The sequence below is a fragment of the Eptesicus fuscus genome, chromosome 9 (genome assembly GCF_027574615.1).
Source record: "Eptesicus fuscus isolate TK198812 chromosome 9, DD_ASM_mEF_20220401, whole genome shotgun sequence".
NCBI lineage: Eukaryota > Metazoa > Chordata > Mammalia > Chiroptera > Vespertilionidae > Eptesicus > Eptesicus fuscus.
Window position 1 is genome coordinate 88,368,278 of NC_072481.1, and position 21,523 is coordinate 88,389,800.

At 41.3% G+C, this 21,523-nt stretch overlaps 2 protein-coding genes across 4 annotated transcripts in view; one reads left to right on the forward strand and one right to left on the reverse strand.

Annotated features, from left to right (window-relative positions):
• The window catches only part of RIOK1 (RIO kinase 1), a 44,719-nt gene extending 39,916 nt beyond the window's left edge, over positions 1 to 4,803 (reverse strand). The window contains exon 1 of the mRNA XM_008154849.3: positions 4,539 to 4,803. Within this exon, the coding sequence (XP_008153071.2) occupies positions 4,539 to 4,609 (71 nt within the window). The 5' untranslated portion in view covers positions 4,610 to 4,803. The remainder of the gene's footprint in view (positions 1 to 4,538) is intronic.
• Positions 4,804 to 4,891: 88 nt separating this feature from the next.
• Positions 4,892 to 21,523, forward strand: part of CAGE1 (cancer antigen 1) — a 68,705-nt gene continuing 52,073 nt past the window's right edge. For 2 of the 3 annotated variants that reach the window (XM_054721498.1, XM_054721499.1), the window contains exons 1-6: positions 4,894 to 5,683; positions 7,307 to 7,503; positions 8,617 to 8,704; positions 9,888 to 10,411; positions 18,146 to 19,204; positions 21,151 to 21,288. In XM_054721498.1, coding sequence (XP_054577473.1) covers positions 7,396 to 7,503; positions 8,617 to 8,704; positions 9,888 to 10,411; positions 18,146 to 19,204; positions 21,151 to 21,288 — 1,917 coding nt within the window. In that variant the 5' untranslated portion in view covers positions 4,894 to 5,683; positions 7,307 to 7,395. Of the gene's footprint in view, positions 5,684 to 7,306; positions 7,504 to 8,616; positions 8,705 to 9,887; positions 10,412 to 18,145; positions 19,205 to 21,150; positions 21,289 to 21,523 lie in introns of all 3 variants that reach the window. The other variant, XM_054721500.1, reaches the window with a different exon arrangement.

The following is a 21,523-nucleotide window of genomic DNA, read 5'->3' on the forward strand; positions in this document are numbered from 1 at the left end:
TAAGTCTAAAGCAGCTTTACCTTGAACTCAATACCACTTTGCATCAAAAGCTGTATTCAAGAATTATGTTACACAAAGAACTTCAAATCACCATTGTTCATGAAGGGAAGGAATGGTGAATATAAGAACCACAAATAAGAAAGTAGGCTTGATATAATTACACAGAAGAAGGGATTTTCAAACCCAGAGATCATGCCCAGAGTAAAGAAAGCACAACTAATAGGGTTTGTTTTTGTCAAGTGAGAATTCAGACCCAGTGTTACATACCTTCTTAGTTTTTCAAGAGAAACCAGGAATATGGATTTTTGTGTAAAATCTCCCTCTTAAATGGCAAGTTCAATTTCCCAAAACACTGTGTCTACCAAACAAAACATGTCTGAACATCAGATTTTACAGAGGTACTACCAGTTTTGACCTTTCATGTAAAGAATGAGGACAGAAACCATATAAAACAATTGATAATATGCACTACCAGCTTAAAAAGTCAGATGTGAGTTTAAGTAAATGCAGATTATCAATCCTGAGTTATTTATTAACCATGGTTTACAGGGCTCCAAATCTTTACGGAACAAATAATCATTAAACACCTACTATTTACTAGGATTTCATAAACATCCTAATATATAAAAACCCTGGATCCGTCACATCCATAATGACCGGAAGCTCAACCAACCGGAAGTCAGTCCTGCAGTCAGCGCTGGGTTGCCCTGGCGACCCAGCACTGACTACTGCGGCTGCAGTCTCGATGACCCAGCACTGACTGCTGAGGGGGCTGCAAATCAGGCCTGGAGAGAGGCCTGAAGAGAGAAGCAGGGTCTGATCCGTAGCCTCTCTGGCAGCTGTTGATCCGTAGCCTCTCTGGCAGCCTCACTTGCCTCTTTTTCTCCGGGCCTGGCCAGCAGCTGCGCCTCCATTTCTCTCCAGGCCTCCACCGGAGCTGCTGATCAGCCCCGCCTTTCTGATCAGGCCCCGTTGATAGGCCCAGAGACACTGACTGGCATAGAAACCGACCAATCAAAACCAAATCCTCGTGAACTGTGAGGAGCCAATGGCTACCTAGGAGGCAGAGCTTTTGACGCTGACTGGCATAGGAACCGACCTTCAGAACCAAATTGGCTGGCAGAGGAGGGCAGTTGGGAGTGATCAGGCCGGCAGGGGAGGGCAGTTAGGGGTGATCAGGCTGGCAGGGAATGGCAGTTGGGGGCGAGATCAGGCTGGCAGGGGAGGGCAGTTGGGGGAGGGGGGGACCAGGCTTGCAGAGGAGGGCAATTGGAGGCGACCAGGCTGGCAGGGGAGGGCAGCTGGGGGTGAGATCAGGCCAGCAGGGGAAGGCAGTTGGGGGCGATCAGGCCAGCAGTTAGGTGTTCATCAGGCCGGCAGGGGAGCGGTTAGGGGGTGATCAGGCTGGCAGATAGAAGCGGTTAGGGGCAATCAGGCAGGCAAGCAGGCAAGCGATTGGGAGCCAGCAGTCCCAGATTGTGAGAGGGATGATCCAAATTGAAGATGGTGCAGGCTGGGCTGAGGGACAGCCCCTCAGTGCACAAATTTCGTGCACTGGGCCTCTAGTAATCCATAAGTTGTCCTTCATTTGCTAATAACCTAGAGTGGCATGTTAAAGTTATACCTTCAATAGCACTGGGGCTTCTCAACCTTGGCTGGACAATTCTTTGTTGTGGGAAATTGTTTTGTGCCTCATAGGATTGTTGGCAGCATCTCTGGCCTCTACCCACCAGATGCCACTAGTGCAGCACCATCCCCAGTTGTGACAAACAAAAATGTCTCCAGAAATTGCCAAAATCACTGGGGTAGGGAAAGAGGAAGGTGGTGGACAGAATCCATTGGTTTACCTTTATAATATCCAGTGATAGATATGTCCCCTTAACTTCTTCCCTTGGGCCTTTAGTATGCTTATGTGTAAACATAAATCTGGAATGTCTTTCTCAATTCTCTAGCTAAATCCTACTTATCCTTACAGCATTAGTTTATTATCACTTACTCAGGGAAGTCTTCCGTATTATTCACCCATTTCTCCTTTGTACTACTTACCCAATTCTAATCCAAATCTTTTGTCTAATTTTTTAAAATATATATTTTTATTGATTTCAGAGAGGAAGGGAGAGAGACAGAAATACCAATGATGAGAATCATTGATCAGCTGCCTCCTATTGGGGATCGAGCCTACAACACAGGCATGTGCCCCGACCTGGAATCCAACCGTGACCTCCTGGTTCATAGGTCGCTGCTCAACCACTGAGCCAGGCTGGACCAGCCATTTGTCTAATTTTTTAATGTTTTCCCTCCTAGAGTGCAATCTCGGTGTCAGAGTAGTTTACACCAATGTATCCCTACCAACTAACAGTAGATCTGACACATAGAAAGTGATCAACATATACTTACTGAAAAAATCTACAATTAAGAAAATTTACACGCAATGAAGCCTTACTGTAAACAAAGTAAAAACCATTTTGTTGAAATTCTAAAATAGTTTCATTTTGCTTTATGTGAAAGTTATCCTTAATAACTTTTGCTTCATATTCCACATCCAATCTACCACCAAATCGTCACTTCCATCTGCAAAATATCTCTATGACCTTATCTCTAAATGTCCATCATCTCTGAACTGAATTATTTTTATTACTTTTGTACTGCTTCCACTCTGCATTCCAAAACCATCTTCTCCATAGCAAAGTGATTCCTTTAAGTCATAAATCAGATTACATCATTCCCCTGCTAGCATCCCTGTATGGCTTTCTAAGCCCTAGAATATCTCAACTCCTAACCATCACTTGTAGGGCTCTTCATCACGCATGTCAAACTTGTGGCCCACGGGCAGCACGTGGCCCACAACGAATATTTTTGCAGCCCAGCCAATATAACGGTAAGAAACATTTTAATTAAAATTTCATAACTTACTTTTTACAACATCCTGATATACGTAATTATTAATAATGAACTACAACATTCACTAATGACTGAGTACTAGAATCGTGTTGCATTCATTTCCCTTACATGCCTTACGCGCAGAAGCACCATTTCCCTCCACTAATACTAGCAGCAAATATTTTAGCAGCTGATTGCCACGTCATTCGTCTTGGACTGATTTATTTGGTGTGCGCAACAGGAAGTATTTCGCTTTCGGAGAACAAGAAAAATAGGTTTATTTGTGTTATGCTTATTACGCGCAGGAGCACCATTTAAGCACCATTAAAGCGAAATAAAACATCAGTGTCTGGTAAGTTAATGTTCAAGGAAAAATTAATTTTTATTAAAATGTTATATTATTTTATGTTAACAACTAGAGGCCTGGTGCACAAACTTCGTACACTGGGGAGGTGGTGGGGGGGGGGGCTGGCTCAGCCCGGCCAGCGCCTTCTCACAGTCTGGGAGCCCTTGGGGGATGTCCGGCTCCCACCACCGCGCTGTGCTAGCCAGGCATGAGCCTGTCTTCTGACTGAGTGGCCCTCCCCCTGTGGGAGTGCACTGACCACCACCGGGCAGCTTCTGCGTTGAGCGTCTGCCCCCTGATGGTCAGTGCACGTCATAGCAAGCGGTTGAGCACCCTTAGCATATCATTAGCATATTTTCCTTTGAGTGGTTGGACGGACAACCAGAATTAAATAGGATTAAATAGGATTACTCATTTATCTCAGCCCTTTGTATTCAGCATGTCTCTATCGAAATAAACCTACGTTTCTATGAAAATTAAAGTTTTTGTTTTTTTATGGCCCACATAAACTTAAGCCTTTGAGTTTGACATGCTTGCTTTATATGATCTGACCCCTTTTCACTTCTATTATCATTATCTACCAATCTTCTCAACTACCTCTGCTGTGCTCTAAGCACAATGGCCTAGATAGATCTTCCTTTCACAGCCAGGAGGGATCCCACCCTGGGGACTTAGAACTTGCTGTCCCCTCTTCCTGAATGGCTGTTCTCTCTCCTCTTCCTGAAATTAACTCATTCTTGTAGGTCAGATCTAGACTTAACCTCTCCTTAACCAAATCATAACTTAGTCTATCAACTGATTTAAATTATTTGCATAGTATATATAATTATCTGTTTTTTTAAAAAATACCTCTTTGTACTTAATTGTCTGCTCCCCCTCTCAAGTAGAAGGTAAAATTCAATGACAGGGACTCAGTTTGTCTTGCTCATCACTACCTCCAGCGCTGAGGACAGAACCTGGCACATATCAGGTGCTCGCCTTACTGTAAACATAAAGTAAGAACCATTTTTAAAGGCTGAATGAGGTTAAGGCGCAGAACCTGTTTCCCAATCGCTATGCCCAACTTGGCCTCTCAGCAATGCTAACCAACCTGGGAACCCTGGACTCCACTGACAAGTGGCTTTCGTGAACTCTGCCACAAACTGGGACGAAAGCCAGGGCTGGGATGGAGAAAGACGCCAAAGGCTGGGAAGAGAGCCCCAGAGTGAAGAACCACCAGTCTCCCTCTAAACCAGTGTTAATTTCCTCAAGGACCGGCGGCGGCAGAGAGAGCAAAATCCCAACAAAGTCGGTGTATTTAACCGCCTTCTACCTGTCGGAGGAGTCCGCGTCGTCGAACTGCCCGGGAACTACTCGACTCATCAGCAGCCGCCGGTAGTCCATGACGGAACGCGCAGGGCTTCAGCGCCACCCGAGGTCGCTCGCCCTGAGCTGGGCCGGGAGCCGCACAGACGGTCCAACCCACGGCCTCTCCGAGGTCGCCCGCCTCGCAAGCCGTTCTGTAATCCCTATGCCCAAAGCTCGCCACGTGCTGCGAGGAATCAGGATTTACCGACCCGGCACCGCCGCCCCCGGCTCGAACGGAAGTCCCGCCCCTACCGGAAATGTCGTTCTACCGGAAGTCCCATCCCGCGGCCCACTGAGAGCCTGCGCAGTGAGGACACGGGGAAGTATCCAGCGAACTTGAGTCGCCTTCCTCGCTGGGCCCGCCGTTCCACCTGGAGGCTTTCGTTCCCGCACCCTCCTTTGTGTGTCTTCCTGTGGAGAGACGCCCCAGCCAAGCCACTGGTTCGGCCTGGGGGTTTACAACCACGTTACTTCTCAACTCCGGTGACAGACTTCGGAGTCCCCCAGGCCGGGCCCCCCAGGCCGGAGCCCGGCGTGCGCCGTTCCCCGCCGGGATTGGCTGGCGCGGGCGGGTGGGCGAGCGGACGTCACACTGGGACGGTTCGTCGCGCTTGCCTCCCAACGGAGGATTTCGTAGAAAAGGTTGAAAAGTGTTCTTCCTCCCGCAAAACCAGTGCGGGGGGGTGGAAACACGAAATCCTTATTGTGGATATAAGAAACTGCGTGGACCCTGGAAGTGAGCACGCTTTTGCGATTTAAAGAGTTTGGCGCATTGTTTTGAGGTGAAAATGAGAAGTGCTTGTGGAAAGCTGGTTTGTCATAACGGCTGAAAAGAACTTAAGAACAAAACCTTAAGAGTTTTGAGTAGTAACTCCACTGACACCTTTTTTTTTTCCTGAATAACTCATTTATTTCCTGCGAATCCCGCCCCCTCTGTCTCCGCGGCGCTAGGAGGCGGGCCCGGACCAGAAAGCAGACGCCCCTGCGGCCACCCCCCCACTTTCTTCCCGCGAGATCCAGTGACACCTCTTTTAACTCCGGTCTTAAAACAGCTTTCGAATATCTCTGGAAACATTTGAATAAATATTTTAAAAGTTTAACATACATCCGGTAAGATCAGAATGCAAGATGGTAAAAGTAAGCCTAACAAAATAAATTGGCAGATTGTGCCATATGAACAAAGTTGTAAACGTGTAATTGAAAGTTCTAGGTTCACAAATTTAAGAGATAAGGCCCTTGCGTTTTTCTGCATTTGGAAAACTACGCAACGATTTTTCAAACTCCCTGCACCACAACCTAGGCAAGATTTGTGTGTTTGGAAATAGGGAAAAATTGAGCATAAAGTTGAACCATTCACCAATCCTGACTAGCATGCGAGGCTCCATGGCTTTTTTATACTTAACCAAAGGATGACATAAGTTTGAAAAACATTAATAAATTATTTATTGATAATTCAACAAAGTAACCCAGGCAAATGGTAGTGACTGTAAATTGGGAAGGTTTAATAGAAATAAACAATTGGAATGCTGGGTTAAATTAGTATTTACCCTGGACAACACTAGGCCATTTGCTGTAGGGAGTATTATAGAACCATAAATGGACTCTTCTAGAAGTATATGTAATTTGTAAATATGAACACTAATATCCTTGAAACAATGGTTAAGACTAAAACAGTAAAATGAATAGGTATTATGAGACATTTAGACTAAAGATTTCAGGAATTTAAAAAATAGATGAATGGTTAGATAGGAAAGTTTAGGAGAGAGAAACGCTTGCAAGGACAGACTACTGAAGTGGTAAGGAGCATGACCTATTTGCAGGGAAGTGAACTTGATCTTACTGGAGCAGGGGAGTACTGGCTAGGTAAAGTGGGTTCCGGCTATGGAAGACCTAGAAAGTCAAGCAGAAGAATTTGAAGTCAGTGTGATTGGACATCTTTTCCACCCCCAACCCCTAACAGACCTAAGGAATTATAAGAATATGGACCAGAGTAATGATCTAAGGCAGTGGTCGGCAAACCTCCGATCGCGAGCCACATGCGGCTCCTTGGCCCCTTGAGTGTGTGTCTTCCACAAAATACCACGTGCGGGCGCCCACATTCGGTTTTCGGCCTGGGCGAGTCTATTTTGAAGAAGTGGCCTTAGAACACTCAAGGGGCCAAAGAGCCGCATGTGGCTGGTGAGCCGCGGTTGGCCGACCACTGATCTAAGAGGTGGAAAGAAAGCATGGGTTATGAAAATCATTTTTAAAGGATAAATGGACAGGACTTGGACAATGAGGTAGAAGATTGCCAAGTTTTCAAACCTCAAGTGTATAAGGGAAAATTTATTTACAATGTTGGATTTGACTTGATAAAGAAATATTCAGATAGCAGTTACTAAGTAAATAGAAATGCTGTCAGTGTTTGGTGGAACCTAATAGGTCTCTGATAATATTTTGTGAATATCCTTTGATTAAATAACTTAGAGATCCCTTCACCTTCTGGGTCCCAAGTCTTTTAGGTAATTTTCTTTAGTCCAAATTATTTACTACCATACAAAGTTACCATGCTATACTCACACTAAAATTCTTTGTTTTTTTCAATAACTTGGCAAATGACATTTTAAAATTTAGGGCAGTGAACTTGACTGCTTTCTTAATGTGCAAAGGGAGGGGGGGAAGCTTTTTGTTTGCATATGCTAAAAGACCTTAAAATTATGTGTTTTTTTAAAGAAGCTTTCCATCATTCAACAGTTAGGAACAAGAAATATCAAAAAATTTGGTGATCACCTTCAGATCCTGTATATTTTGAAGTGGATGTTTCTCATGAAAAATTAGAAAGCATGTCAGAAGTGGATGCCATGAATTTCACCAGTCTTTCTCAAGATTTAACTCATTCAAATTCTCCCTTCTATATGGAAACCAGCAATACTACTTCAGACTTGCCTCAGGTGTGCATTGCTTATGAGGTCTGGAAGATACAGATGCATTTAGCATTCACATTGTATTCCATATGAACATTAAAAAATATATATGAGGAGCAGCCCTAGCTGGCTTGGTTTAGTGCATAGAGCATCAGCCTGTGGACAGAAGGGTGCTGGGTTTGATTCCAGACATTTACCACGGTTGCAGGCTCGAGCCCAGGCGTGCAGCACGTGCAGGAGACAACCAATCAATGTGTCTCTCTCACATTGATGTGTCTTTTTCTCTGTCTCCCCCTTCCCTCCCACTCTTTCTAAAAATGAATGGAAAAATAGCCTCAGGTGAGGATTAACAACAACAAAAATATATATGAAGAACAATAAAGGAATCTCCAGTGGAGGCATAGAAGAGAGGAATAGTGGAACAGGTTTTCAAGAAAGGTAGAACTTTACAGTGTTAAAACAGATCCTTTCCAGTCTCTCCCATGAGTATAGCCAGAGGACATAGCCACAACAACTCAGTAACAGAGTCAGAACAAGAACGCAAGGAGCCTGACATCTGGTCTATTTTCGTTTTGGGAAAAATTTGGTCATAGTATTATGGTGTTAATTGGGATCAAGTTACTACGCACTGAATTGTAAAGAATGAATGTCTTAAATTATGTAAGGAAGTCCTCCCTCTTGTTTTTTATAGAAAATTTATAGACCAAAGGCTTAGTTTACCTAAAAACAGTAATACTTTTTTACCTTTCTGAAATTCAATGAGTAATGGAGTACCAAGAAGTTTGTATAAATGTAACATCAATACATGTGAATATTGCTATTTTATTTTTCAAGTATATTATTCCTGATATTTTAAAAATCTAGGAGGAATGATCTGAATTAGCAACAAGTAAAAAAAACCAGTTATATAATTCACTTTTTATTTGGGTACATTCAATAAGTGGAACAATGCTATAAAAAGGATATTGAATAGAGATTTGTAACCAGCTAACTTTATAAGAGAGAAGAACTTTTTAAGAGCATCATTTAGATCCACATACTTGATATACTAACAAAAATTACATAGCAATGTACATATATCTTTAGGAGAGGCCAATGGTATTTGAAGTATTTATAATGCCTTTTTTATTATTAATACAGAATGAAATAAAGAATGTAAAAAAGGAAAATGAGTCTAAAGTCAGACGTTCTGAAGAAATTTATAGCACACTAGATGATGTGTTAGGTGGTGAGTATCTCTTTGTTGGCAATATACAAACAGAAACTAAGATTTCTTTGTGTCCTGTGATAATAAGAGCTAAGTACTATATGTACTACTATATGTAATACTTTAAACAATAAAAAAAAAAAACAGAAAAAAATAAGAGCTAAGTACCGTGCTAAACATTTTATATACATTGTCACATTTAATCTATAAACAAGCCCATGGAATAGGACTTTTACTTCTTTGTAAATAAGGGCTATTTTTATCTTCATTTTAAAGATGAGAATAGTGAGGCTCAGAGAGTAACACAAGAAATACAAACCATAATACATTTGACTATATTAAAATTTAAAAAATTTGTGTCCAAATTATAATCAACAAAGTAAAAAAGCAAGTCACAGTCTAAGATACCTGTAATGTATACAATTGACAGAGGATTAGGATCCAAAATAAAGAACTCCAATAAGAAACGACACATATAACTCAATTAAAAAAACAAACAAAAAAAAAAAAAACAGGCAATGTATATGTAGAACTGCCATAATGAAATACCACAGACTGGGTGGTTTCAGCAATTCAAATTTATATTCTCACAGTTCTAGAGGCTGGAAGCCCAAGATCAAGTTCCTGCACAGTTGGTTTCTCCTGAGGCCTCTCAGTTGGCCATCTTGTCCTCACATGGCCTTTACTTCTGTGCTTCCCTTGTATCTCCTCTTTTTATAAGGACACCAGTCAAATTGTAGTAGAGTTCCAACCCTATGACCTCTTCTATCATTAATTACCTCCTTAAAGGCCCTATCTCTAAATATATGACATTCTAAGGTACTGGGATTAAGCCTTCAACATATGAATTTTGAGGAAACAATTTAGTTCCTAACAGTACCTAAGAGGCAAGATCACAGAAAAAGAAACTTGCAAGACCATTAAATACCTAAAAAGATGTGCATTAAAAAGACCACAAAATGCGATTTCATATGTATCAGTATGACATGTTGAGAGATGTAGAGAAGGAATTTCTATGTCCTGGTAGAAGTATAAATAACCATTTTAGAGAGTAAATGTGCAGTATCTAATAAAGTTGGAGATATATTTTTTTCTATATTTCTTAAAAAACTTGAAAAGTTTATTTCATAAATGTTAATATAACTGTTAACACATAAATTTATGGTCAGCTAATTATTGTTTTCTTTTACCTCTTTCTGATGAGATGTCAACAGTGGAAATTATTCACAGGATATGCTAACTAGGCCAGTTGACACCAGCATTTCTTCCTTCAGACAATGTGAACCCATTTTCACATATCATCAGACAAAAGCATGTAATGATAAAATGCTAACATTTCAAAATCTGGTAAGCAACTTACCTTACACAGAGAAGCCAGAATTGCAAAGTCACGTATATAATTATGCAAAAGACAACAATATTAAGGAAGATTCATTTAAAGAAGAAAATCCAGTAGAAACTAGTACTTCCACAAATGAAGACCAATTTGCTCATGAATGTGTCTGGCAACCTCCTAGAAGCCCATCTTTAATCCACTGCAGTAGAGAGACACTGAAATTCATGGAAATGCCACTGGTTGAAAATACTGCCAAAGAATCTACCCTCAACTCTTGTCAACCTGAAAACTTCTTGTGTAAGGAATATTTATACAACGATGTTGAAAAACCATTTTATCAAGAGGATAGCTTTAACCTATATGATCTGAGAGCTAATTATAAAACAAAGGAGGTAAGATTATTTTTCTCCTACTTCCCTCCCTCCCTCCCTCCCTCCCTTCCTTCCTTCCTCTCCCTTTCTTTCTTCCTTCCTTCCTCTCCCTTTCTTCCCTCCTTCCTTCCTCCCCCCGTCTTTCTTTCCTTCCTTCTCTCTCTCTCTGTCTCTCTCTCTCTATTTCTTCCCACCCCAGTAACCAGACATTATATATCTTTTTTTAAAAATATATTTTATTGATTTTTTACAGAGAGGAAGGGAGAGGGATAGAGAGTTAGAAACATCGATGAGAGAGAAACATCAATCAGCTGCCTCCTGCACACCTCCCACTGGGGATGTGCCCACAACCAAGGTACATGCCCCTGACCGGAATCGAACCTGGGACCTTTCAGTCCACAGGCTGACGCTCTATCCACTGAGCCAAACTGGTTTCGGCCATTATATATTTTAATATATGATCATCCCAATAAATCCCACACCTATCCAGCACCACTCCTAGTTATTAGAATATTATTGACTATATTCCCTATGCTGTACTTTGTACCCCCATGACTATTTTTTATTGCCATTTTATTGTTCATATTTTTTTATCTTCTTTTCTTCTTCTTCTTAAATAAGAGCCCATTTCATATAATGCTGGTTTGATGGTAATGAACTTCTTTAGCTTTATCTTGTCTGTGAAACTCTTTATCTTCTATTATAAATTACTAGAGGCCAAGTACATGAAATTTATGCACGGTGGGGTCCCTAGCAGCTGCCAGCTAGGGCCTTCCTTCGTACTATGCCACCCCCTGGTGGTCACTGCACACCATAGTGAGCAATCAAACTCCCAGTTGGTCGAACTCCCAAGGAGATACTTTGCATATTAGGCTTTTATATATATAGACTAGAGGCCCGGTGCATGAAATTCATGCGGGGGGGGAGGGGTGTCCCTCAGCCCGGCCTGCATCCTCTTGCAATCTGGGACCCCTTGGGGGATGTTGGGCCTAAAGCAGGAGTCGGACATTTTTGCAATCCAGGACACTGCATGCACCAGTGACCATACTTTCCATACAGGTGAAAGGCATCTTGCTGTTGTATGGGCAGCTACTTTTTTTGCCCTGATTATAAAAAGTAGTACATTACATGATCCTTCTGAGGCAGTAGTACCATTTTTCCCATCTTATGGGTGGAAAAACTGACGCAGAGAGAAGTTAAGTAATTGGCTTTGTCACATAGTTATAAGTGTCAGAATCAGGGCTGACCACAAAATGTGCAAGCCAGAGTCCATGCATGTCATCGCTGCATCATCCTGTTTTTTCTGTGTTAGAGTAGCCTTGCCAGGTTTTTATTTTTAAATCTAAGAGACTGTTCCCAATATATAGGATAGGGTCTCTAGGCCTGGCCAGCGATCAGAGCCATCTGGGGGGTGACCGGCAGGCAGGGTGATTGGGGGGCCCACACTGGCACCCACCTTGGCTGGCAGCCTGGCGCCACCCGCTGGCCAGCCCCACCCCCCAATCGCTGCCACCAGTCACCTTCCTCTTGGGGGACAGATACTTAACCCAAGAGCTGCCCCCAGTTGGGGCAGTGTGCATCATAGCAACCGGTCATTCTGCCAGTCATTCCACTGTTCAGTTGATTTGCATATTAGGGTTTATTATATAGGATAGCTTTGCAGAGTAAAGTAATCTTGGTTGTAGGTCCTTGCTTTTCATTACTTTGAATATTTCTTCCACTCCCTTATGATCTGCAAAGTTTCTGTTGAGAAATCAGCTGACAGTCATATGGGAGCTCCCTTGTAGGTAACTAACTGCTTTTCTCTTGCTGCTTTTAAGATTCTCTGTTTGTCTTTAACCTTTTGCATTTTAATTATAATGTGTCCTGATGTGGGCCTTTTGGGGTTCATCTTCTTTGGGACTCTCTGCACTTCCTGGACTTGTATGTCTCTTTCCTTCACCAAGTTAGGGAAGTTTTCTGTCATTACTTTTTCCAAATAAGTTTTGAATTTCTTGCTCTCTTTCTTTTCTTTCTGGTACCCCCATGATATGAATATTGGTACACTTGAAGTTGTCCCAGAGGTTTCTTACACTATCCTCATTTTTTGGGGGGATTCCTTTTCTTTTTTTCCTTTTTTTTCTGTTCTGATTGGATGTTTTTTGCTTCCTTATATTCCAAGTCGCTGATTTGATTCTCAACTTCATCTATTTTACTGTTGATTCCCTGTAAGTTATTCATATATATATATATATATATATATATATATATACACACACACACATATACTAGAGGCCCGGTGCACGAAATTCGTGCACAGAGGGGGGGTTGTCCCTCAGCCCAGCCTGTACCCTCTCCAATATGGGACTCCTCAAGGGATGTCCAACTGCCCGTTTAGGCCCGATCCCTGGGATCGGGCCTAAACGGGCAGTCGGACATCCCTCTCACAATCCAGGACTGCTGGCTCCCAACTGCTTGCCTGCCTGCCTTCCTGATTGCCCCTAACTGCTTCTGCCTGCCAGCCTGATCACCCCCTAACCACTCTGCTGCCAGCCTGTTTGCCCCCAACTTCCTTCCTCTGCCAGCCTGGTCACCCCTAACTGCCCTCTCCTGCAGGGTTGATCACCTCCAACTGCCCTCCCTTGCAGGCCTGGTCCTTCTCAACTGCCCTCCCTTGCAGGCCGGGTGCCTCCCAACTGCCCTCTCCTGCTGGCCATCTTGTGTACACATGGGGGCAGGATCTTTGACCACATGGGGGCAGCTATATTGTGTGTTGTAGTGATGATCAATCTGCATAGTACTCTTTTATTAGACAGGATAGAGGCCTAGTACAGGGGTGGGGGCCAGCTGGTTTGCCCTGAAGGGTGTCCCAGATCAGGGTGGGGTTCCCTTGGGGCGTGGGGTGGCCTGAGCGAGGGGCCTGTGGTGGTTTGGAGGCGGGCCACGCCCCCTGGCAACGCAAGCGGAGGCCCTGGTATCTGGAATTTATTTTCCTTCTACAATTGAAACTTTGTAGCCTGGAGCAGAGCCAACCCTGGGGCTCCCTCCGAGGCCTGCAGCCATTTGTGTTGGGGTTATAATTGAAACTTTGTTGCCTTAAGCGGGTGGGCCTGGCCAGGGTGTGCGGAAAGCTTTGCTTCCCCTGTTGCCGGCGGCAACCCTGGCCTGCTCTCTCAAGCTCCATTCTGCTGCCATTTGTTTGAATTTGTTTACCTTCTATAATTGAAACTTTGTAGCTTGAGTGGAGGCTTAGGCCTGCAATGGCTGGCAGAAAGCTTGGCTTCCTCTGTTACCTAGGAAACCTTGCTCTCTGTGGCTGTAGCCATCTTGGTTTGGGTTAATTTGCATACTCACTCTGATTGGATGGTGGGCATGGCTTGTGGGTGTCGGAGGTATGGTCAATTTGCATATTTGTCTATTATTAGATAGGATATATTATTGATTTTTTTACAGGGAGGAAGAGAGAGGGATAGAGAGTTAGAAACATCAATGAGAGAGAAACATCGATCAGCTGCCTCTTGCACACCCCCTACTAGGGATGTGCCCGCAACCAAGGTACATGCCTTTGACCGGAATCGAACCTGGGACCCTTGAGTCCGCAGGCTGATGCTCTATCCACTGAGCCAAACCGGTTTCGGCTGTAAGTTATTCTTTATTTCAATTAGTGTAGCCTTCATTTCTAACTGGTTCTTTTTCATGTTGTTAAGGTCCTCTCTTAAGTTCCTTGAACATCCTTATAACCAGTGTTTTGAACTCTGCATCTAGTAGATTGCTTATCTCCATTTTGTTTAGTTCTTTTTCTGGAGTTTAATTCTGTTGTTTCATTTGGGCCATGTTTCTTTGTCTCCTCAGGTATTCCTCCTGATTTTTATCCCTGTGTTTGTTTCTATGTATTAGGTAGAGCTGCTGTGTCTCCCAGACTTGGTAGAGTGGCCTAATGTAGTAGATCTCCTGTAGGGTCAAGTGGCATAGCCTCTCCAATCACCCCAGCTGGGCACTCAAGGTATACCCGTCACCTCTGCCCCATATGAGCTGTACACCCTCCTGTTTTAAGTTGAGTTTTGATTGCTGTTGGCACATCAATGGGAGGGATTGACCCAGAACAATCTGATGCACGGATTGGCCATGACCACTGACCACCAACCATCATCCACCTTGGAGGATCAACTGCAGGGACCCACCACATACAGCATGACTTACTTCAGCAGGGCTCTGGAACCCACTAAGTCCACCCCTGAGTGCTTCACTTATGGAGGTGGTTGAGTGCTTGTTCTTCGACATGGTCTGAAGCTATCCACTGGGTGTGCTGGCTCTGGGGCCTTCTGGAAGGTGCAGGCTATGTTCAGCCACTACCTGTGTTCTGCCCGAGTCCACGAGGTAAAAACTACAAAGCAATCTGCATGGCTGGGCTTGGAGATGTCCAGGGGAGGCCACACTGTGAATCAAGGCTGGCTACTACTAGTGCTCTGCCTGGGGCCATTTAGCTAAAGGTATGGGACTTGCTGAGGTCAGATGCTGCTTGTTCAAGAAATTTTATGAAAATCTGAAGCATGAGCCAAGGCAGGCCATTCCTATGATAAAGCCACTGGAAACAGCTTGGGTGGGCCCAAAAGTTGGGTGGGGTGGGGTCTCAGGGAATCAGCAGGTTGGGCCAAACAGTGTGAGCCAAGTCGATGGAGTCTCAGATATGGACCTGTATGCTGGCTCTGTGGGGCAAAGAGGCTCATCAAAGGAACAATGGCTTCTGCCAGTACTTTTCTCTGGGAAAAAGTTGCCCCTCCAGATCTCGCCCAGATGCCAAACAATTCAGTCCCTCCCATATGTCTCTGGTGCCTTTCAAGCTGCTGTCCCTGTGCTGGAACTCAGAGGGAGTAAGTCCGTGTGTGGGCCCTTTCAAAGGAACTGCCTGGGGCCCCACTCCAGCGGCCTCAGCCTCAATTTCCACTGGTTTTTACATCCAGAAGTTATGGGGACTTCTCTTCCTGGGACTGGAACCCTGGGCTGGGGTGGGGGGCCTGGTGTGGCACTGGGACCCCTTGCTCATCAGGAGAATCTTCATAGCCTAGGTATTCCTCCTGATTTTTATCCATCACACATGGGTTTGGGACTAGTTCATTCTGCAACTCTGCCCTTTCTACCAGTCTCGATATTGCTTCTTCTTTAATTTCGTAGTTGTAAGACTTCCATTCAGCTTGATTTAAGAGGGTTCTGAATGATAGTTGTTCTGTAGTTTAGTTGTAATTTTGATGTAGTTGTGGGAGGATGTGAGCATCATGTTTACCTATGCCACCATTTTGACAGAAGTCTCAGGAGGTAAGATTTTTGATGGTCAGTACAGCTTGTAGAGTATTGAAGATGTGTTGTTGTTTTTTAAAGTATATTATCTGAGACTTTCCAAAGTGGGAATCAGCATAAAGGACATTGCTTCTCTGTGGAAAATGCCTTCCTAGATCTTGAACAAGTTTGAAGCAAGTTTTTCTAATAAAAGTCCATACTTGGAACTTAGCTCTATCAAATGATAGTTTCTTTGAGGATCAAGGCTCTGTCCTACTTCTTTTATGTATCTTACCATCTATATGGTGCCTTGACTATAATAAGCTTTCATATTTGGTGAATCAAATTGGCTAGAACTCAGTTTACATTAAGAAAAAAGTTGCAAAGAGCAAGCAATATTAAATTATTTGACAAGGAAAGCTTAAAATTTTTCTATCATGTGAGATTTCTATGGAGAAGCAAAAATTATTTTTTTTTACAAAATTGGAAACATTAACTTATCTTTTGATGTATTAATCCTAACCATGCATGTGGTATCCTAAGAGCAATGAAGATGCTAATAGTATAAATTCTAAATGCTCTGAACAAACAAACAAAAAAGGATTGGTGTGGGCAAGTAGATATAATCAAAGGATAACATTCTTTTCATTGTGAGTTTGCTAAGAAAAGCCATGAGTATTATGTTTAATTTGCAAGTATGACCAATTTTTTTGTTTATTTATTCAGAAGCAGCATTTATTGTTTTAAATATATTTTCATTGATCTCTGAGAGGAAGGGAGAAGGAGAGAGAAAAAAACATTAGAAACCTCAGTGATGAGAATCACTGATTGGCTGCCTCCTGCACGCACCCTGCTGGGGATCAAGCCCACAACCCTGGGAATGTGCCCTTGACTGGAATTGAACCTGGGGACCCTTCAGTCTGCAGGCCGATGCTCTATCCACTGAGCCAAACCAGGTAGGGCCAGAAGCAGCATTTAAACGAGGTCTTTATTTCCCCATGTTGGTCTCTGGAAAATAACATTTTAAAAATCGGTTTAATTAGGATTTCCCAAGATTGTTCCTTCCTATTTCCATTGCATTAAGCATTTACTCATTCAGTCAATAAATACTTTCAGGCATCTAATAACATCCTAGTAGAGGAGATAGATATTAATCAAATAATCACCCAAATAAATATAAATTTTCAGCTATGGTAAGTATCGTGAATAAAAGTTACATATAAAGTGTATATAAAATGTATGTAACATTACATAAAAGTACATGTAGACTTGAAGGAATGATTGGTCCTGCAAATAACAGGGAGTTTGGAGAAGGCTTCCCTTATGTAATGGGAATTGAGCTGACCTCCGAAAGATGCGTAGGAATTAATTAGGTAATCAGGTGTGGGAGAGCATTTCATGCAGAATTAACATGCAAAAAAAACTGTGGCTGCAGGGAGCATTGTTCCTATTAGGTCCTGAAGGATTGTTGGGTTGGAGGGAGTAAGAGGGATATAGTAGATGAGAATGGAGAGAGAGCATGGGTCAGATATCAAGATCAGATATTAGAACCTTGTAGACTTCAGTAAGGATACTTGTCTTTATCCCAGAGCAATGAAGAAACATTAAAATACAGCGGTCCACCTGGCCAGTGTGGCTCAGTTGGTTGGGTGTCATCCCGTGCACCAAAAGTTTGCAGACTTGATCCCTGGTAGGGGAATTGCAGGAGGTAGCTGATCAATGTCTCACTCTCACATGCATGTCTCTCTCTCTCCCTCCCTCCCTCCCTCCCTTCCTCTCTCTCTAAAAATAAAATAAAATAAAATAAAATAAAATAAAATAAAATAAAATAAAAATACAGAGGACCAAGATCTAAATTCTAGAAAGTTATGCATCCCACTCCTACAGATATCTTTTACTGTGTATTTATGTCATATTCATTTCAGTGTTGTTTTACTACAACTTACTGTCCTTTTTTAACAGCCCCCCCCCAAAAAAAAAACACCACAAACACCTGTATTGTGGGCCAAAATCAATCACAAGATGTTCATCTGGCATTCTAGTGTTCACAAGAGTCATATAGCACAATGAGGCAATGTTTAATGAGGAATTTTAAAAGTATTTAAAAGAGGCCTCACAGACTATAGGGTAATTGATCAATTTGTTTTAATTCATGTGAAGTCAAGGAAGTATGTTATATGTGTCCAGAAAAGTTTGCATCAGAGAAAATGGAGAGAGTATTAAAGTTTAATTTTTCTTTTATAAAAGTAAATGTGATACATATTTTTATCATATACCTGTTGTTTGTGCTCTGCTGTGCTGTTAGGTGCTGTATAATTGCTATACTTAGCAATTAATACTTAATGTATTTTTATTAAGTAGGTATCATTAGTAGAAGTAGATATTATAGTTGTTATTTTACAGCCGAGGAAACCAAACTAGGGATCTACAATTCAAGGTCAGCTCTGACTTCGAAGTTCAAAGTAATCCTACGCTTTCACACTTATTTACTATAATTTACAGGTTGCAGTTTCTTCAAAAGGGACACAGAATTCTGGGGAGATTCCTGAGATGTCAGTCAGTCACCAAAAGGAAGTCACAGTGGAGGACATGGAAAGTCCAGAGATTGTGTCAACTCGTTCTCCTGCTGGCATGTCTTGGAGTTGTGGAGCATCTTGGGAGGACTGCAAAACACATGACACAGAGCAAGACTTGGAGTGCTTACAACCTCTAGAAGAGGATATGGCTTTAAATGAAGTCTTACAGAAATTAAAACATACTAACAAAAAACAGCAAACTCTGATCCAAAACTTGCAGTGTACTAACATGTATTTAGAGAAGAAGGTTGAAGAACTACAGGTGAAGACTAACAAGCAGCAAGTGTTCGTTGGCATCATAAATAAGCTAAAGGAGAATATCGAAGCATTAATTGAAGACAAATACAGAGTAATGCTAGAGAAGAATGAAACTGACAAGACTTTGCAGAATTTGCATGATGTTTTAACTAACACCCAAAAACATCTTCAGGAATCTAGGAAAGAAAAGGAAACCTTACAGGTAGAGCTTAAGAGGATCAAGGGAAATTATGTTTGTTTACAGGAAAGGTGTATAACTGAAATACAAGAAAAAAACAAAATTGTTAGTCAGTACACAGAGGTGAGCAAAGCCTTAAGTAAGAAAGAGGAAGAGGTGGAGAGGCTGCGGCAACTCAAAGGAGAATTGGAAAATGCCACCACTTCTGCTTTGGACTTATTGAAAAGGGAAAAGGAGACCCGAGAACAAGAGTTCCTGTCTTTACAGGAAGAATTTCAAAAACATAAAAAGGAAAACTTGGAAGAAAGACAGAAACTGAAATGTAGACTTGAGAAACTGGTAGCTCAATTTAAAAATGAGCAATTCATATCTGAAAGTGAAAGGGCTAAGAATACAAAACTTCAGCAGCAAATCAACGAAGTAAAAAATGAAAATGCAAAACTTCAGCAGCAGGTTGCAAGGAGTGAGGAGCAAAATTGTGTCCCTAAATTTGAGATAGCTCAGTTAAAGGAGCACTTGGAGGCAGTAATGAAGTCAGATATTACAAAGGTATTGTCATAAAATCAAAATCTCTAAGGCAGAATTTCAGGAGTTTGTAATTGTCTAGTGATGCATGCTTTTTGCAGAATTACTAACCAAAAAAGAGAGACAGAATGGAAAATGCACCAGATTTGGAAAAGTTTCCTTGGTTCTTGGGTGCTTGCATTAAAGAGCCGCCATTTCTGGCCTCTTGTTATTATTTTGGTAAATATGAAAATTAATGTGGGAATTTTTGAGGGTACCTCTGACCAATCATCTGAAGAATCCTTTGCGAAAGGATTTTTCTAATGGGGATCTCAATCTTTTCATACCATGTCTGCCTATTCGACAATAAAAGTAAATAATATAATTACATATTTAGTTTACATGGTAAAACAAACCTATATTTTATCACATTAATTTTGTAGAATTATATTTTAGTGAGATATAATTGATACATAACATTAGTTCAGGTGTACAACATAATGATTCGATATTTGTATACATTGCAAAATGATCACCACAATAAGTTCAGTTAATATCAGTTAAAAACAGCATGGGAGCCTCACATCAGTATTTTTGGAGGGGCTGTAATTTGGTATTCTTTGCTATTCAAATGGATTTTTTGACAGTCAAGAACCTGGAAGCATGTCCTGGAAGTGATAATTTCACAAGACAGAGAACACCTATTTCAGTTTTGTAGGCCTACCTTAAAATATTTATAATACAATCTTATTAACTCTGACTACTTAGAAAGAAGGCTAATTTGAACGAGAAACATGTTTAAGTTTATATTTGTTAAAATAACTTGAACTGAGCTGATATGTTGCTTTGAAGATGTCCTGAGTGGACATTACATAGTGTTTGCAAGTAAATAATTCTATATTTTTAATGATTCTTAGGAAGACATTTTCTCTGTTTAAAAAATTTTCTCTTTGATCTTTTCTCCTGAAAGAAGTAAGGATCATCTAAGCCAGTGGTTCTCAAACTTCAGCATTCATCAACATTAGCTGTGAAAATGCAGATTGTTCGGGCCCACCCCAGAGTTTCTAATTCAGTGGGTGTGTGATGGGGCCTGAGAATGTGCATTTATAATGAGATCTTAGGTCTCACTGATGCTGCTGGTCCAAGGATCACACTTTGAGAACCACTAACTTAAGCAAAGATGACCTTAAGTTTAGCTGCTAATCAAATCATGACAAATTTTAAATTGGTAAACTCTGAATGAATTAGTGTAACTGTACAGAAGTTTATCACAGCATGATTTTTTCCCTTGAGCTTTCTTTTTAAAAACAGTAAATTTTTTTGTTTTATCTTGACTGATCAAGTTCTTTAATATCCCCAAATCATTCTTACTCTCCCTTTAGTTTTGCTTTTTATTAACTCTAGGTCCATTTTCTCAAAGTGTGAAACTCTAGGTCTGGGTGTATCTGTGAGTTCAAAAATATTTTCATAGTAATATTTAAAAAAGTTATTATTGCCTTGTTCACTCTCATTCCTTCACAAGTATACAGTGGAGATTTCCAGAAACTAAATGATATGTGATGTAATTGTTTTCATGGGTGACACAATGTGTGAAGCAAATACAAGAATCCAGCTGTCTTCCATTAAGCCAGCATTAAAAGTATTTGCAAAAAAATGTAACAGACCCAATCTTTTCACTAATTTTTGTTTTGGTAAATGTGGTATTAAAAAAAATTATTAGCACAATAGATTTATTGTTATTTAAAAATATTTTTAAATGTTCTCACCTTTAATTTCTAATGCGATAAATATTGATAGATATAACCTACATAAACAAAATGTTTTGGGGGTCCTTAATCATTTTTAAGACTGTTTGAGGGGTCCTGAAAATAAAAAAAGTTTGAAAACCACATTCAGAGGTTTTAGGAGTGGTATTTTATTCAGCATTTTACTTTTAAAGTAATCCAGGTTCTTTGTCTTTATTGTGACAAATCTAAATTGTGTACACGTAGGATGCGAAGATGATACATTCTAATTGCTCACCTTGTGAAGAAGAGAGCCCAAATCTCCCAGATGTGCAAACAACTTCTCAACCGGCTTTCAAAATTCACTATCTTCTGGCTCTGATGGCAAGATTTCTCACATGCCAGGTAATTTTTTTTAATACATATTTTTTATTGGGTGGGAAGGAAAATACCGAGGTTAGACAAAAAAGGCAATGTGAAGTGACAGAATTAAGTTATGAAAGAAAATAATGGAAGACAGAATAGAGACCCTTCAATCAACCAATCAGCCTTTCCTTCCTCCTACTGCTTCTTTCTGTTTAACTTTTGTCAACATCTAATTCCCACAAGCCTGTAGTGTAGTAACATTAGAACTTCTCAT